The 18,219-nt window shown below is 43.7% G+C and overlaps 1 protein-coding gene across 1 annotated transcript in view; it reads right to left on the reverse strand.

Annotated features, from left to right (window-relative positions):
* Positions 1–18,219, reverse strand: part of LOC145398213 (glutamate receptor ionotropic, delta-2-like) — a 109,033-nt gene that overhangs the window by 50,744 nt on the left and 40,070 nt on the right. The window contains exon 3 of the mRNA XM_080271167.1: positions 7,670–7,869. Coding sequence (XP_080127293.1) covers positions 7,670–7,869 — 200 coding nt within the window. The remainder of the gene's footprint in view (positions 1–7,669; positions 7,870–18,219) is intronic.

The raw sequence follows: 18,219 nt of genomic DNA on the forward strand, positions 1-18,219 counted from the left end.
TAAACTTTCGCTTTTGGTCAGAACAATGGTCGGTGGCAAAGAAATTGGTCCCCGGGGTCCCTAATTAGCTTAACCAGGTATGCCTTGGTCCCACCTGGCTCCGTGTTCTCCCTAGGCGGTCTGAGCCTCAAACGTTTTCTATGGTATTATAAGTCTGGGAAACCAATGAAAGTAAGTAGAAATGAATTTATTACAAACATAAAAACATGTGATAAAAGAGTATATTGGATTTTATACAAAAATAGAGCAGAAATAAGCATTGTACCATCGTGCAAAACGAGCAAAATCGGCCAACTTGGTCACGATGAATCGCTAACATTCTAAAATCATGATACATATAATTTTTTTTACTTACATAATACTTCTACAATAACATTATACCATTTTACATTTTATTGAACTGTTTTTACGTATTCACAGGCCTTTTGATAACATTTAGCGTAATGTTAGCGCTTATTTACGTAGTGAGTGAACTCGCTGTGACTGTTGTTTCAACTCGTATTGTGCTTTTTCTACTTATATAATACTTTTCTAATATTATTATACACTTTTCAACTTCATAGAACTGTTTTGAGATTATTTCAGGCCTTACGTAAATATATAGCGTAATAATAGCGCATAATAACACACATGGTGAAGTCGCTATGACAACTATTTCAACTTACAACCTATTTTTGTACTTATATAATAATTCTCCACTAACATTGCACATGTAAACACTTGATATAATTGATATCACATCATTTCTGAACTTATGATGGAACTGAGCGTCATATTTGCGCGTACTTACACAGGGAGTGTTATCGCGATATCATTTGTTTCATCTTACACTAGTAATCAACTTATAAAATACCTTACTACTAACATTACAACATCTTCCACTGTATATAATTCCTATCACATACTTACTGAGCAGAATGTGGGTGTACTCGTGACATCAATTATGACAACTTACAGTAATGTTCAACTTATACGTTTTATTCATGCTAACATTACACCCGTTTCCACTTTATTTCCTTGCTATCACATATTTACTGACCAGATTTACACAGTGGGTGTAGTTTTGATAACAATTCTTTCCACTTACACTAACCACGTCACCATCGTCCCCTTCGTCAGGGTGGGGAGGTGAGGGTGGTGGGGGAGGTTGGGGAGGTGGAGAGCGGCGCCTCTCATCACTCGCACTTCTCTTCCCTCTCCCTTTTCCTTTACCCTTTCCCTTCCCTCTCTTTCCTTTCCCCACATCCTGGGGCTGTGGGGAGGAAGTTTGGGAATATTCAGGGGCGAAAGAAGTGCTGGGGAGTGACTCAACCTCCTCTCCCCTAGGCCTACGAACACCACGTGCTCGTGCTGCCTCCCTCACACCACTTGCCCCTTCACCCCGCACTACCCCCACACCACTCTCACTTTCACCCCTGCGCTGCCGCCACAACACTTTCCCTTTCTCCCAGCAATCCCACCACACCACTTGCCACTTCCCCAGACAAAGTACTTTCACCATACCTTATGTGTCGTCTCGCCCCACCTTCTGATCCTCGTGGTGATATTTTCTCTTTTCCCAACCACGCGGCGATATCACGTCCTAGGCCCCGTCATCCTCATCGTCCTCATCCTCGTCCTTATCAGATTCAGGATGGAGAGATAGCTTTGCACGTGGTTGGGGAGCAGGCTGGCCTTCCCTTGCCTTACGGTATGTCACATACCGCGTTTTTCGGGGCGAAGGGACCTCCTCATCACTGCTACTTATTTCTTCCTCTGGCTGGACGTAATTGCGATCCACCACATCATCATCGAGTGGAGAATCACTGTCTCCAGTGGAGGCTTCCAGGACGGATGCGATTTCCTCGTCTGAGAGACCTTTCCGCGCCATGTCTGACCTGGGTCACTGCTAGCAGGTGAGTGACCGAGACAAGGGCGAGAGCGGGTCACGCGGGGTCTAGGACGCTGCCCGCCTGGCGGCAGGTAGGGGAGGCTTGGGTACCCGGGCGAAACGAAAATCTCGCGCGAATTTTGAAAATTGTGGAAATTATGAACCTTGCAATTGCAAGACGTTGAAGTACGTCCCCGGGATTAGCTGTGACAAAACGTGAGGACGTGGAAGTACGTCCCCGGGACGCCGCGGGTTAAACAACTGTCATTCCTCCTCCACACTGCCATTTTCCTGATCTTTCACTGCGTTCCACTCATCTCTCAATTTCTCTTGATACTCTTATAATTTTCTCTTTTTTCTCCAACTCACTCACTTTCAAAACCTCCCTACCACACCTAACCCTCCTAGCTCTCACCCATCTCTTACCTAGTCTTAACTTTCCCTCCACCAGGTAGTGGTCAGACATACCTCCACCCTCCCCTCTCAGAACTCTCACATCCAACAATCTTTCTATTACATTCCTGGACACAACCACATAGTTCATCAAAGCTCTATCAACAACCCTTCCACCCTCCTGTCTCACCCATGTATACGTGTAAATATCTTTCTTCTCAAACAGGGTATTTCCAATCACCATCTCTCGCTCAACGCACATCCCTATCATTCGTTCCCCATTTTCATTTCTTCCAGGCTCACCATGCATACCAACTACACCATCAACTGCCACATTTCTCACTCTAGGATTCAGATCTCCCATCATTACCACATTCACATTCGCTCCAGTACTCTGCAGACCTCATCAACATCATTCCAGAAAGACTCCCTCTCTTCCTTATCCCTTTCACTACCAGGCCCATATGCATTCACAAACACCCACAACTCACGTTCGTATTTCGCTTTCACCCACATCAGTCTCGATGACACCTTCCATTCAGTCACACACTGCTATACTTCCTGACTCACTAACAAGGCCACACCTTCTCTTGCCCTTCCTCTATCAACACCTGACAATCTTCCATTCACACTTCCAAACATAGACTCACCCTTCCCTTTCATCTTCGTTTCACTCAAAGCTATCACATCCAACATTCTTCTCACAAACATTTTCCCAATCTCCTCCCTTTTAGCCTCAATCGTACTACATCCAAGCACATTCATAGACCCAATCTTCAGGGTACGGGGATAACTCAATCCCCCATCCCTTTCTCTGGCCTGACTCTTTTTAGGAACTAAAAAACAGAGGGGGTCCCTAGTCCCCTCATCTCCCCCCCTTTTAGTCGCCTTTTACAACACACAGGGAATACAGTGGCAGTATTCTTCCTAACACAACCTGGGCGCAGAGTAGTAGTACAACTCCATAGTGCGGCCAGATTGTGTCCCCCCCGCCACAGGGGGGAACACAATCTGGCCGCACCGAATAAGTAACCCGTAAAATTTCGGGTGGATATGGTAGCAGTGTGCAGGACGGATTTTAGGGTGAACGATATTCCTGCAGAGTGGTTCTTCCCCTAGTTTTTATCATTTTCTTTTTTAATGCAAGAAGGAACCAAAGGCTGAGCCCACAAAACGTTCCTTCCAAGAAAAAAAAATAATACAAGAGAGAGCCAAAATCAAGATCCATTCATTTCGAGATGCATGGACACACTGCGTTTGAAAGACTGGAGATCATAGGAAGTAAGAAATACAGATAGAGGGAGACAGTTCCAGAGATGACCTGTTGCATAAATGAAGGACTGGGAGCAACGGTTAACTCTTGCATTAGAGAGTTGAACAGAAAAGGGATAAGAATTTTTGCTAGACGGGTGCTTATGCCCGTCATAGAGGTGCAGGGATGCAAGCAGACAGTTCAGAGGAGCAGTGACCATTGAAGTAGCAATAGAAAAGAGATAAAGAGGCAACAGTGTGGAGAAGAGACAGAAGTTGAAGGGAGCAGCAGGAGGAGGAGAGTTGATGAGACGAATAGCCTTTGACTCCACCATATTGAGAAGAGCTGTATGTGGGGAGCCTCCCCACACATGAGAGTTGTACTCTAAACAGGGGCGAATAAAACCCATGTATGATATCAACAACTGTGCAGGGGTTAAGAAGACACGGAGTCGGCTTAGCACATCTAATCTCCTGGAAGCAGATTTTATAAGAGATGCAATATGATTTTTCCAAGTCCCGTGTGAATGAAGCCCCAAGAATGTTCAAGGATGATGCAGGATTGAGCTGAATTTATTAAACAGTGGGTACTCCTGTGGAAGATTTTGATGGGATGATGGGTGTAAAAACAGTCTTTGATGCATTAAAAACAAGATTATTTTTACCCCATTCAGAGATACAAGCCAAGTCAGACATTAGGTGTGCCATAGCCTCATCCCTTGTTTGTTGAAGTAACTGCTGAGATGGGCGTTGGGGAAACCGAATGGAAGGGTGAAGGGTGGAATCATCAGAATACGAGTGAATAGAATTAGATGTACAGCTTAGAAGATCATTGGTGAATAAAAGGAAGAGAGTTGGTGATAGGACAGAGCCCTGAGGAACACCACTGTTGATAGATCTAGGAGAAGAACGATGGCCGTCTACAACATCAGGTATAGAAAGACCGGAAAGGAAGCTATTGATGAAGGCACAGATAGAAGGATAGAAACCGTAAAAGGGCAGTTTGGAAATTAAAGATTTATATAAGACTCGATCGATAGCCTTTGAGATGTCATGTACAATGGCAAAGCTTTCGCCAAAGTCCCGAAAGGAGGATGACCAAGAGTGTGAGAGGTAGGTGAAAAGATCGCCAGTGGAGCGTCCTTAATGGAACACATACTGACGATCAAAATGAAGGTTCTTTTAAGGATAGACTCGAAAACTTTTGAGATACAGGATGTTTAATCAATTGGACGATAGCTAGAGGGTTAGGAATGGTCACCCTTCTTTTGGACTGGCTGAATGACAGTAAGCTTTCAGCAAGAAGGAAAGGTACAAGTTGAAAGACAAAGGAGAAAGATTTTGCCTAGGCAGGGTGTAAGCACAGAAGTACAGTTCTTGAGGACAACAGGAGGGACTCCATCAGGCCCATATGCCTTGTTAGTATTGAGGCCAGTGATGGCAGAAAATATATCAGCTGAAGAAATATTATTGTCAGTCATGAGGAAGTCTCAGGGGGGAAGTGATGGAGGAACAGCACCGAAATCATCTAAGGTGGAATTGGAGGAGAAAGTCTGAGTGAAACGATCTGCTTTATCATTAGAAGAAATAGCTACAGAGCTATCAGAGTAGAGAAGAGGAGGGAAGGATGATGAGGTAAAGTTGTTAGAAAGATTTTTGGCAAGATGCCAGAAGGAGTGGGAAGAATTCGAGTTGGAGAGTTGAGAGCATTTAGTACAGATGACATTCTTTTTGGAAGAGCGAAGAACAGACTTAGCACGAATCCGGGCAGAAACATAAAAAATATGTGATTCAGGGGTGAGTTAGCTCCGGTATCATTTATAGGCCCTCTCCTTGTTGCAGACAGCATTAGAACAAGTGTGATTAAACAAAGGCTTCCTTGCATCAATCAAAGGATATGAGAATGGAATTTATGTTTCCATGCCCAAGAGAATAACCTCCGTAAAGCGCGAGGTACACTCAGATGGCTCCCGGCCATGGAAGCAATAATCATTCCAGGGAAAATCAAAGAAGTACCGTACTGTCCGAGGGCCCCCCAATCCGCAGCTCCAAAGTGCCACAGACGACGTTTCTTTGGAGGGTCCACAGGTCGTACCGAAGCAATAGAACAGGTTAAGGTAATAAGGTTATGATCAGAGGAGCCCAACGGAGAGGAAAGATTAATAATGTAAGCAAAAAGATTAGTTGTAAGGCAGCGGTCAAGCATGTTGGAGCTCTGTCCAAGGCGGTCAGGGATATGGGTAGGTTGCTGTACGAGCTACTCTAGGTCATTAAGGATAGAACAGATGTAGGCTTCTTCACCAGGTGGATCAGTGGAAAGGAGAGGAGAGCCAAAGGTGGTGGTGAATACTGAAATCTCCTAGAATGGAGCTTTCAGAAAAAGGAGAGATGGATAGAATGTGTTCCATCGCAGAAGTAAGATAGATGAAGAATTTTTGGTAGTCGGTAGAATTAGGAGATAAGTAAACAGCACAGATATATTTAGTCAGAGAATGACAGGAAAGCCGAAGCCAGAGAATAGAGAATTCAGAAGAATCAAGTTCAGGAACACGAGACCAAGACAGGTCGTTGTGTACATATACACAACATCCACCTTTGGCTTTGAAATGAGTAGAGAGAAAGTAGGAGGATACAGAAAAAGTTTGCTGTCATTTGCCTCAGACAACTGAGTCTCAGTATGGCTGAGTCTCATGCACTTAATACTACATTTTCCTTTGACTTGCCCTGAATGCAGAATACCATATTATTTGGCATGTGAATGGATTCCATCAGCAACGAATACCCCCGAATTCCATAATTATAAAATCATTCAAATGCATTGTAAACATAAGCAAGTAGTCATTCATTTATATTATTTTTTACCCACTTAACTGTTAATGATTCTTTCCTGAGCTGCTTCCCTTATTTTTAACACATTACATATTTAGTAACGTAAATATTATATAATTTCAAGAATACCGACAAACATCTGATTCCTTCCCATTACTAGCCCGTCATTTGGGTAGCAACCGTGTAGGCAAATTTAAATCTTTGTTCACATGTTTGTAAAGAGAGGGACATGGATTTAGCAGCAGTGACAACATAATCAAACTCCCATGGTTGAACCACTGTATCATTACTGTTATTCGTTTAGGTATCCCGTCCACTAAATGCCATTAATTAAGCACCTCGGGTTTCTCTGAATGCAGTAAAGACAAGTTGTGGAGTGAGACTACTTGCTGTACGAGGACGTGCATTTATGACGGCTTAGTTCAAGAAACGCCCCAAGATTGTGTCTGTACATGAGCATCAATGTGAATTTGATGACTAATCCCAGGGTTAGTTTCACAGAAGATTCATTTATAAAGCAGAGTGTAAAAGTCGCACTTCATCCTGTTTGGTGCTAATTACCACTCCTACAGTATACATGCTGGGGAAAAGTACAATATACATTAAAAGAGACTAGTCAGATTTTTTTATTATCAATCTGGAAGAGAGTTGAACTGATATCGAACTTCGTAAAATTTATTTTGTAAGTCTCTATATCAGATTCCTTGTCTGAAACAACATTCGTGGGAAAATATTGTATACAGAAGGGCAGACCTTTGAAATGTGAAGAAAAGGTAGATGGGAGAGTATGCCCTATATTTACAAATATTTCTCGTACATATTATATGATTATGGATCCTTTTTCTTTATAAAAAACATTGCTTGTCACATGATTATAGGGAAATGTAAGTGTGCAAAATTGCAAACATACAGGATGACGACATCCAGGTCGGCGTGGTTATGGTGTTATTTGTAGTCAAACGAGGATCCCGAAACAGGGAAGGAGACATCCAAGGGCAATAATCGCGACATTTTGACAGCATGATGGCTAAGTTACCTGAGTTTTAGCAGTGTAACGTGGTTTAGCTGTTTTCCTTCGTTTAGTAGCCCGTGGCGTGCGTAGTATTAATTAATATTTTTGGCAATACACATTCATTTTCCGGCATTTCACATAAGGTATTGCACACACCCACAATCCCACACCCACACCTACACCCACCCAAACACCCACCCACCCACCCACACACACACACATACACACACACACACACACACACACACACACACACACACACACACACACACACAGTGAGAGAGAGAGAGAGAGAGAGAGAGAGAGAGACTCACATATAATGGGACTGGGCCAGCTCTTGAGCTGTATGGATGCGGCTGGGGTAGGCAGGGATGGTGAGCACAGCCACCAGGTTGCCAGTGTAGACTACAGCCAGGATTTCCACCACAAGCCACCAGGATGTCAACCACACTCGCGCCCACCACATACGCACCTCCCTGTCATCCATGGCTTGACCCAGCAACACGCCAGCCACCTGTTGCGTGAATACCCTTTATATATAAACATATATATATATATATATATATATATATATATATATATATATATATATATATATATATATATATACACATACGAAGTGCTACCCAAAAGTTCCAGTAAGTTGAACAGATGGAGCCAACCATTTGCAGTTTTGCCTTTAGGTGCTAAGAGGAGTCAGCAGCACCCCTTGTGCATCAGTGTGGCCCCGGCCGTGTCTGAGTGGACGTGTTGTTGAGCTACGCTTATTATTGTTACGTGATGTGTAGTTGATCTGGCTGTTTTGCAATGGCGGACCTCGTGGAACAAAAAAACCTGCATCAAGTTCTGCTTCTAGATCAACAAGACGGCTGCAGAAACTTACCGGTTGCTTCAGCAAGCCTTTGGTGACAATGCCGTGACCTCAAGCAGAATATTTTTCTGGTACAAGCGGTTCAAGGAAGGATGAACGTTCATCGAAGACGATGACCGTTCTGGATGACTATCAACGGTAACACCACCAAAAAACGGTGGAAATGTTCGTCAGGATATCCTTGGAGATTGTAGACAAGCGACTCATGATGATTGTGATATCGTTGGACTGTCATACGGAAGCATGCAACGCATTTTGTCTGGCGTGTTGGACATGAGATGCATCACTGCAAAATTTTTGCCAAGACTGCTGAGTGATGAGCATAAGGTACATCGTGTTGCAGTTTGCTGGAAGCTCAAGAATCAGGTCAGAGATTATGCCACCTTCATATCGTGTCATAACTGGTAATGAATCATGGGTTTATGGTTATGACCTGGAGACAAAACAGCAGTCATTGCAGTGCAAGTCTCCCAATTCACTGAGGCCGAAAAAAGCACATCAAGTTTGCAACAATGTCAAATCGATGTTGATCATTTTCTTCATTATCCAAGGGATTGTTCACAAGGAATTCATCCCACCCGGTCAATCTGTCGGTGGAAAGTTTTACTGTGAAGCTTTGCAATGTCTGAAGGAGAACATCCACCGCAAACATCCAGAACAGTGGAAGAACAAGGACTGGGTCCTGCATCATGACAGCACCCCTGCCCACCCATCAATTGTTGCCCGGCAGTTCCTGGCTACCACTAACACGGTAGTCATGCTCCACACACCCTCTTCCCCTGACCTTGCCGCCTGCGACCTTTTCCTGTTTCCCAAGCTGAAATTACAACTGCAAAGGAGTCGATTTGACCCGACTGAGGAAATCCAGACAGAATCGCAGGAGGTACTCAAGACCATCACTCATGAAGCCTTCCAGGGATGCATGGACCTGTGGAAAAAACTTTGAGACCACAGTATACATGCCCAACGAGACTACTTCGAAAGCGACAGTGAGAACTAGTAGGTAAAGTAACTTGTTTTCCTTCAATATTCAAATTGCTGGAACTTTTGGGTAGTACCTAGTGTGTATATATATATATATATATATATATATATATATATATATATATATATATATATATATATATATGTATGAATGTATATGTGTGCGTGTGTGTATTATATGACATAATGTTTGTCTGTTTGTCTGTTCTCAATGGAAATCCACTGAGATACATAGAAAACTCTAAACAGCTCTAACGGTTTAGTGTTTTACCGCGAAATTTGGTGCGTACGTTATAGTACGTTAAATTTTGTGAAGGCTATTAATTGCAAATAGGTAAGTTTGGTGAAATTCCCCCTATTGTACCTCTGTTGGTCCACATTGGATCTACTCGTGTTTCGGTGCGTCTAACAACAGTTTTAGAAGAGTCGGAGAACAGCCAGCCAGGTGAATGGCGCAGGCAGAGCGACCAGAAACTCGTGTGTAAATTTGAGGGTTGGTCTAAAAAAAAAAAAAAAATCAGATCAGTTGATGAATCATATAATTGGGACTAACAAAGATTGTGCAGAATAAAAAATATTAATTTAACAAGACGGAAACTAAATTTCATGATGTACAGTCGCGTTCGATTCCTGATACACATGTGTGTGAGTTGTCCGTTGTGGTGCTCACTGCTTTTGAAAAGTGAAACTTTTGACTTTACTGCCTGATACACCGAAAATAATTTGACAGGGTAGCAAGTGAAATAGTTCAACATCCTACCAGCAGTGGACACAGCAGTAGACAACACGACTGCTTGTGTATAGAGACTCATGAAAGCGACTGTACATATCAGTTGCTAGCAGTTTGCGAAATGTTATTAAAACTGCAAATAGCTGGAATTCCTTAGTATCCCTCTTGGTCCAAACTATAACTACACGTTTTTCAGTGCGCCAAACGAAGCTCTTCGGAGCTTTGACGGAAGCAAGCCAGAGGAATGGTGCAAGCAGGGCGAGCAGAAACTCATGTGGAATTTGAGGATTAGGATTAAGAAAATAATTCAGATTAATTGATGAAGCATATAATCCCCTTCAATAAAAAAGGTAATTTTTGTCTGTCTGTTTGTCCGCTATGGAAACTGAAGAGGAGGCAAACAGAACGCTATTAACAGCTCTAGCAATTATAACTTCAATAATGAATTTAATTTGTACGTCACCCCTGGTAACCATGATAAGAACCAATAATAATGGACCAAGTCAACATGGTGGAAACATGGTAGCAAAAACCATTGAGCTTTTTACTTCTACAGCCATATCATTATTAGCTACATCAGGCCGGATGGGTGAACGGATTAGTGGAGCTGATGGGTAGGGTTTAGTGTATGGGTGGTTGTTGAGGGGCAGGGTTTAATGGGTGGTTGGGTGTGGAGGGGCAGGGTTTAGTGGATGGGTGAGTCTGGAGGGGCAGGGTTTAATGGATGAGTGGGTATGAAGGGGCAAGATTTAATGGATGGGTGGGTGTGAAGGGGCAGGGTTTAATGGATGAGTGGGTGTGGAGGGGCAGGATTTAGTGAATGGGTTGGTGTGGAGCGGCAGGGTTTAGTGGTTGGGTGGGTGTGGAGGGTGCAAGGTTTTAGTGAAAGGGTGGGTGCGGAGGGGTAGGGTTAACTTGAATGGGTGGGTGTGGAGGAGCAGGGTGCATGGACTGGATGGGAGGGTGGGTGAGTGGGGTTGAGGGGGGAGAGTGGGAGGGGTAGGTGCACAAGGTTGGGTATATGTGATGAGATAGCGTGATTGGGTGTGTGGATGGGTAGGATGCATCGATGAGTGGGTGCGTGGACAGGGTGGGAGGGAAGGTGGACGGGTGGATGGGTAGGGTGGAAGGGGGGGGGTGGCTGGGTTGGAGGAATGATGGTCCATAATACGAACAGGTACGTCAGGAAAAAATCCCAGGGTAACTGGGACCAAGGAGGAACATAGGTTCAATGGGTAAAATGGGACTCCAGGACTCTTCTTCCACTGGAGGAGCGCTGATCCTGCCTCCCAAGCAATGCCGAAGAACGTCAGGTACCCCTGTGATTAGGGACACTAAATACTGATGAGATGAAGTTTGGGTTGATGCTAGGCGACAGGAGCACTGATGCCATTTTCGCTGTCATCAGCTTCAGGAAAAATATATAGAAAAGAAAAAAGTTGTACTTGAAAAATACATAGGAAAGAAACGGAAGCCGTACTTTTTTCTGTTATTTCGGAAAAGGTCATCGAAAGAGTCACTCGGAAGGTGATGAAGTGGAAATTGAGAAAGTTTGGTATTGAGGAATGGCTAGATAGTGTGGTTATGGCCATGTATGTGGGTGCTTGCACCCAGGTGAGAGTGGATATTTGAATGATGTGTTATCCGTTAATGGTGGCTTGCATCAGGGGCCGGTTTTGAGCCCCTTATTATTTGTTATGGTGCTTGCACTCTCACATGACTTCAGAAATAAACTCACATGGGAGATGTTGTATACTGATGACTTGGTATTCCCTGCAGTGAATAAAAGGCAGGTGGAAGAAGGATTTAGGAAATGGAGAGAAAAAATGAGGCACGAGTGTTTGGGAGTTTGTATGGATGAAACAAAAGTGATTGTATTTGGGGCTGGCGGCAATCTTGTCAAAGTAGAGAGAGAGAGTGGCTATGTGCAATTTGCCACAAGGGTTTGGGACGAAACTACATCTTTTGCAGAATTTGTGGTAAATGGATGCATAAGAGATGTATTGGTATAAGAGGTAAACTGTGAGATAATACTGATTCCTTGTGTGTGGTGTGTTGAGGAAAGAATGTAGATATTATCGGGCATGAAATATCTGCTCTTGCTATTGAAACTCTCGAGTGAATGGAAGCGTTTTCTTACTGAGGGAACATGTTATGTGCTGGAGGTGGGCTGTGTGACTAGGGTAAGGAGTGGTTGGAAGAAGTTCAGAGAGCTGTTGGCTCTCCTGATACTAAGAGGGCTCTCCCTCAGTACTAAGGGATCTTTATATGCAGCTAGTAAGGTGTGTAATGCTGTATGAAAGTCAGACCTGGAGAGTAAAAGAAGGAAGAGGATGTTGGTAGGTTCAAACTTACAGAAATGAAAATGATTTTACGGATGTATAGTGCATTCTTGGATGTGAGGACAGTGAGGGCTAGGATTACGTTTGGAAAGTTGTGGGAAAGGATGGAACTGGAGTATATTTTTGCTGTGATGAGGACAGGTATATTGAGACGGTTTGGGAATGCTGAGGATGGAGGATAACAATTGGGTGTAGAAAGTGAGAAGTGAGCATTGGGGTTTTGGTTGTGAAAGGCAGACCAAAATAGACATACGACGAGGTCATAAAATGTGATCACAGGGATAAGAAACTGAATGGGGAGGCTGCCAGAGATGAAAGTAGTGTGGATAGTTGCCATTAGGTGAACAAGGCCATCACATACAGGCGATAGATAGATAGATACATACATATAGATAGATAGATAGACAGATTTATAATCATCATCATCAGCCGTTTGAGTGTCCACTGCAGGACCGACCTATCCCGACTGAAGTGAGGACCATACAGCCTATGTATCTCTACCAAGTGGCTTAGGCTGTCTGGAAGGAATTGTATGTAGGGTGAGAAGGGCTTGCAAGTGTAACTGTAGTGTTGGAGTGGCTTTGGATGAGTGTGTAGTCTGTGAACCAAGTGTAATCGGCCCGCACAAGCCGACTGGGTGCAAACATACTTCATAGTATGCGACACTGGTTCAACCACAGCACCCTTTATGTCAGCCAAAGCAGTACATGGCCGGAAGAACGCTCCCTGGCGGGGCGTGAACCCTCGTTCTTCAATGTACGAAAATGCACACTCTACTGCTGTACCACTGAGGCTCCATATATATATATATATATATATATATATATATAACTTTGTCACCTAATGGCGGCTCTCCATGCTGCACGATCTATTGCACCCTCCCTGTTCAGTCCCTTAACCCTGAGGTCACAATGACCTCGTCTCACGTTTTTCTTGGTCTACCCCTCACAACCCCACCCCCAATATTAACACTTCTCACTTTCTGCACCCAATTATCATCCCTCATCCTCTCCAAATGCCCAAACCATCTCAATCTACCTCTCCTCATCACAACACCAATACACTCCAGTCCCATCCTACCTCTAAACTCTTCCATCGTAAACCCAGCCCCCCCAGGCCTTGCACGCAGGGACTCGCTGCACATGGACCTAATCATTGTCATTTCTGTACGTCTGAGCCGGCGAATAACGTCCTCCTTCACTACTCACGTTTCACTACCATACAGCATTACGCTCCTAACACATGCTGCATACAAAGACCCCTTAGCACATAGGGAGAGTCCTCTCAATGTCAGGAGAGGCAACAGCTCCCTGAACTTCTTTCAACCACTTCTCATCCTAGCCACAGAGCTAGCTCCAGCACCACCTCTAGCACACAAAATAACAAAACTCTTCCACACATTCAACAGACTCACCAGCAAGTTCAATCCTTTCACGCCTGACAATCTCAACCTGCTCTCCTCGACACACCGCACACATAAAATGAGTATTACCTCGCAATCTACCTCTGATATCACTATATCTCTTGTGCACCCATTTATCACAAACACTACACAAGATGGAATTAACTCCCATGCCCTTGTGGCAAACTGCACATGGCCACTCTCCCTCGTCTTTGACAGTACCGGCACGAACCCTAGATATCATCACTCTTGTTTTATCTGCATTTACCCTTAAGCCCTTATGCCCCATACCATCTCTCCACTCCCTAAATCTTTCCTCCGCGTCCCTTTCGTTCTCTGCAATCAACACCATATCATCAGGATACAACATCTCCCACGGGAGTCCGTTTCTGAAGTCACGTGAAAGGGCTTCAAGTACAATAATAAACAACATGGGATTCAAAACGGACCCCTGATGCACACCAACGTTCACGGAAAACTCATCAATCATATCTCCATTCACTCTTACATGGGTGTGAGTATCCACATCCACAGGCATGACCACCCTAACCAGCCACTCCAAGCCAAGCATTCTCATTGCCCACTTCACCACCTCTCTAGGGACTCTGTCAAAGGCCTTTTCCAAATCAACAGAAATAAAATACAGATCGCTTTTCTTCCCAATATATTTTTCCTAAAGCTGTTGAACAATATATATATATATATATATATATATATATATATATATATATATATGTGTGTGTATGTGTGTGTGTGTGTGTTTACATGTCCGACTCTGGGCAAAGGCTTCAGGGCCTATTTCTTGGGGGACAGTGACCTATTCCAAGGCCCAGTAGTCCTCCTACACCTCAACATGTCACCACTTCGGCACTAACACCCACCATCCATATTGAATACATGCTAGGGCTGTCTCATACAGGACTGGTGTATTGGTATTAGCGGGGGTATTTTTGCGACATGTCGGCGGGTCATCTGGTAAATCAGGAAAGTCTGCTTTCAGGAAATTCAAATCCTTAAACCAGGGATTCTTAACCTGGGATCCATGGACCCCCAAGGGGTCCATGGATGAGCTTCAGGGGGTCCGTGAAGGCCAGAATAATTAAGAACAATTTCGTGATGCCGTTTGGCATCATTAACTGACAAAAAAAAAAAAAAAAAAATCGAGAGACTTGATGAATTCAGGTGTTCATTGACACAACCCTACCCTCGTCTGGCAAAGCGAGCTATGGGTGCTGTGATTCCGTTTGCTACTACATACCTTTGTGAGTCAGGGTTTTCAGCGCTTGTTTCTATCAAAACGAAAAGTCGAACTCGACTGGATGTCAACGATGACATGCGTGTTTCCTTGCCAAAGACCACTCCACATATTCATCTTTTTATTCAAGCCAAACAACAACCCTGTCACTGAAATGAACTTTTGAGCAGAATTAATGTTTTGTTTTAATTAATTTGCACAAGTTGGATGTATTTCATTTTTTCATCGAGTGGCCATTAGCTTTTCCATGAAAGAGTGGGAAACAATTCTTTGTAAAGACAGTTTTATACTTGTGTATGTCATACACTGCGTGAGGCAGTTTTCAATAAAATAAAGTACATTCATTGCATGGAAACTGCTATGTTTGTGCTTATGTGCATTTTTGTAGAGAAGGGGTTCATAACTTTCACTAGATTCGCGAAGGGGTCCGTGACTCAAAAAAGGTTAAGAACCACTGCCTTAAACTGTTCCCTGCCCCAGCCGGGATTCGATCCTTGGTCCATTAGGACTGCAGGCTGCCTCTCTACCGATTCAGCCACCGCCTCCCTCATATGGCATCAGTGGACCCCTGCCTGGCATAAACCCAAACTGCATCTCATCAATATTCACTCTTTCTCTAATCATACCTTCTAGAACTCTCCATTGCCTTCAATTATCTGGTCTAAGAGCTTTATACCTCTATAATTACCTCTTTCCAGGGCATCACCCTTCCCTTTATACACATTTACAATTACACTCGTCAACCAATCATCTGGGACAACACACTCATATATAATCATGTTTATCATGTCAGTGACCAACCTCACCCCTATATCTCCTGAGGCCTTCAACATTTCGGCAGTCAACCCCGACACACCTGCTGCCGTCCCCACCTGCTGCCGTCCCCACCTGCATCCTGCCTATTGCCTCTCTCACAGTAGCAGCGTCAATCAAAGGCCAAGGGCCAAACACTGGATCTGCTGGCTCCAAACCTTCCCTGTCCCATTCAAACTCCTCATTCAACAACCGGTTATAATGCTCCCTCCATGCATCTTTAATATCCTCACTCTTCACCACTACTCTTCCTTCATCATTCTTCACACACTGCTTGCCTATAATATCCCGATTATCCCTCTTCATCTGATTTGCCATTTTAACCCACCGCATGCTAGTGCCATTTTAAAATGGTCTGACATAACTCCTCAGCCAGTGTCAGTACCGATTTAAAATGGTCTGAAATAAAAACATTCATTGTGACCGCATTTTCCAAGATTCATGGGTAAAATTGGCAGGCATGTAAGGTAACTGCTCCTCTCTCCCCAAGGCTGTCAAGGCCATACACTCACTCGCTCCCCTCACGCTCACTCTTGCTTACTCTGCCTGTGTGCCTCACACAGTGCTGAACATAGTGAAGGCATTTTGTAAATATTTTCATGTAAGTGTAAGTTGTAAATATTTTCTTGTTAGTGTAAGGACTATATAGCGAAGTCAAGTTGTAAATACCTTCTTGTAAGTGCCAGGAATGTACGTAATGAAGTGAGGTTGTACCTATCTTCAAGTAAGTATAAGATAATGCATTCACAGTGAGAAAGACACACAAATTGTGATAGATGCTGAAGTAATATGTAATCAGAAAAGTGTACTGAACATTGCTATACCTTCCCAGCATAAATAACTGAGTATACCTTACATAGAAAACAGCTTTCTCTCAAGTACGTGGTGAGCGTGAGAGAGCGGCTATACTAGCATACGAATATGTCAGACTCAATAAAACCCATTTCCGAGCCTCGGTGAGCATTTTAACGGCGAAACTCGTTGTTTCCACATCAAAATCTATCATTTCGGCCAAAAAAAAAAGGTCGAAAAATGGCCGGCACTAGGGCTAAAAATAGCTGGCACACGGTGAGTTAAACATCATATCTTTCCTTTCCCGATGATTTAGATTATCAAGTACAAGTTTCTGTGACTCAGGCTTAGCCCTGTATACCCCTCATCTAGCCTTACACTTAGCAGCTAAGTATTCCTCCTTGTTACCACTCTTCTTCCATTCCTGGAAAAGCCCTCTTTTCGTCTTAATTGCAGCTTCTACACCCTCATCCCACCACCAAGTTACTTTATGTCTTTGTGGGCCTCTTGTCCAACCGCATATTACACCAGTAACTCTCAAGAGATTGTTCTTGAGGGCTGTATGCTGTTCATTAAAGCTCTGTCTATGGGTCCCTGCTCAGCCACCACTCTCTTCATCTCGCTATAGAAGGCATCCCTTACTACTTGGTTTTCCATCTTCCATATTTTCCTCCTGGGTACATAAGTCTTCTTTTTCATAATTCGTTCCTTAAGCACCATATCACAAATCAATAATTTGTGGTGCTGCACACACTCCTTACTTCCTATAACTTTAACATCCCTCACTACAGTCAGCCCTCCTAACCAGAAAATAATCTATCTGACTGCTATATCCCCCAGACTCACACATAATTAACCTACTTTCTCTTTTCCTAAAATGTGTGCTGCACACAATCATGTTCGTCGCCTCCCCAAACTCGAGTATCCTTTCCCCTTCTGCATTCCTTATACCATACTCACATCCCTTATGTACTCCTTCATAACCTTGTGCTGCATCACCTACATGGCCATTTAAGTCCCCTCTCAAAACCACTATCTCATCATCCCGCATACCACCTATTACACGAATTAAGTCATCCCAGAATCTATCTTTCTCTACTTCATCTAAGCCTGCCTGTGGAGCATATGCCGATATAATTGCAGTTATCATTCCACCAACCAGAATTTTCACTACCAATATCCTATCGCTTACTCTCATAACATTCATTACATATTCCACCCATTTCTCCGCAACCACCACACCAACACCCCAATATCCGTCTGTCCCCCCCCTGCCAAAACAACTTATAGTAACAATCCTTCCCAACAATCTTTCTGGCTAATCCACCTCTGTACTGTACAGGACTTCCTGCAAACATGCCACATCCACCCACCTCCTACTGAAAATATATATATCTTCATCATCAGCCGTTTGAGTGTCCACTGCAGGACCGGCCTATCCCTACCGAAGTGGGGATGATACAGCCAATGTATCTCTGCCAAGTGGCTAAGGCTGTCTAATAGAGACTGTATGTAGCGTGAGAAGTGCCTGTAAGTGTAACTGTGTTGGAGTGGCTTTGGATGTGTGTGTAGTCCGTGAACCAAGTGTAATCGGCCCGCACAAATCGACTGGGTGCAAGCATACTTTATAGAGTGCGACACTGGTTCAACCACAGCACCCCTTATGTCCGCCAAA

The sequence above is a fragment of the Coenobita brevimanus genome, chromosome 44 (genome assembly GCF_032717465.1).
Source record: "Coenobita brevimanus isolate Jiangsu-jjx chromosome 44, ASM3271746v2, whole genome shotgun sequence".
Taxonomy (NCBI): domain Eukaryota; kingdom Metazoa; phylum Arthropoda; class Malacostraca; order Decapoda; family Coenobitidae; genus Coenobita; species Coenobita brevimanus.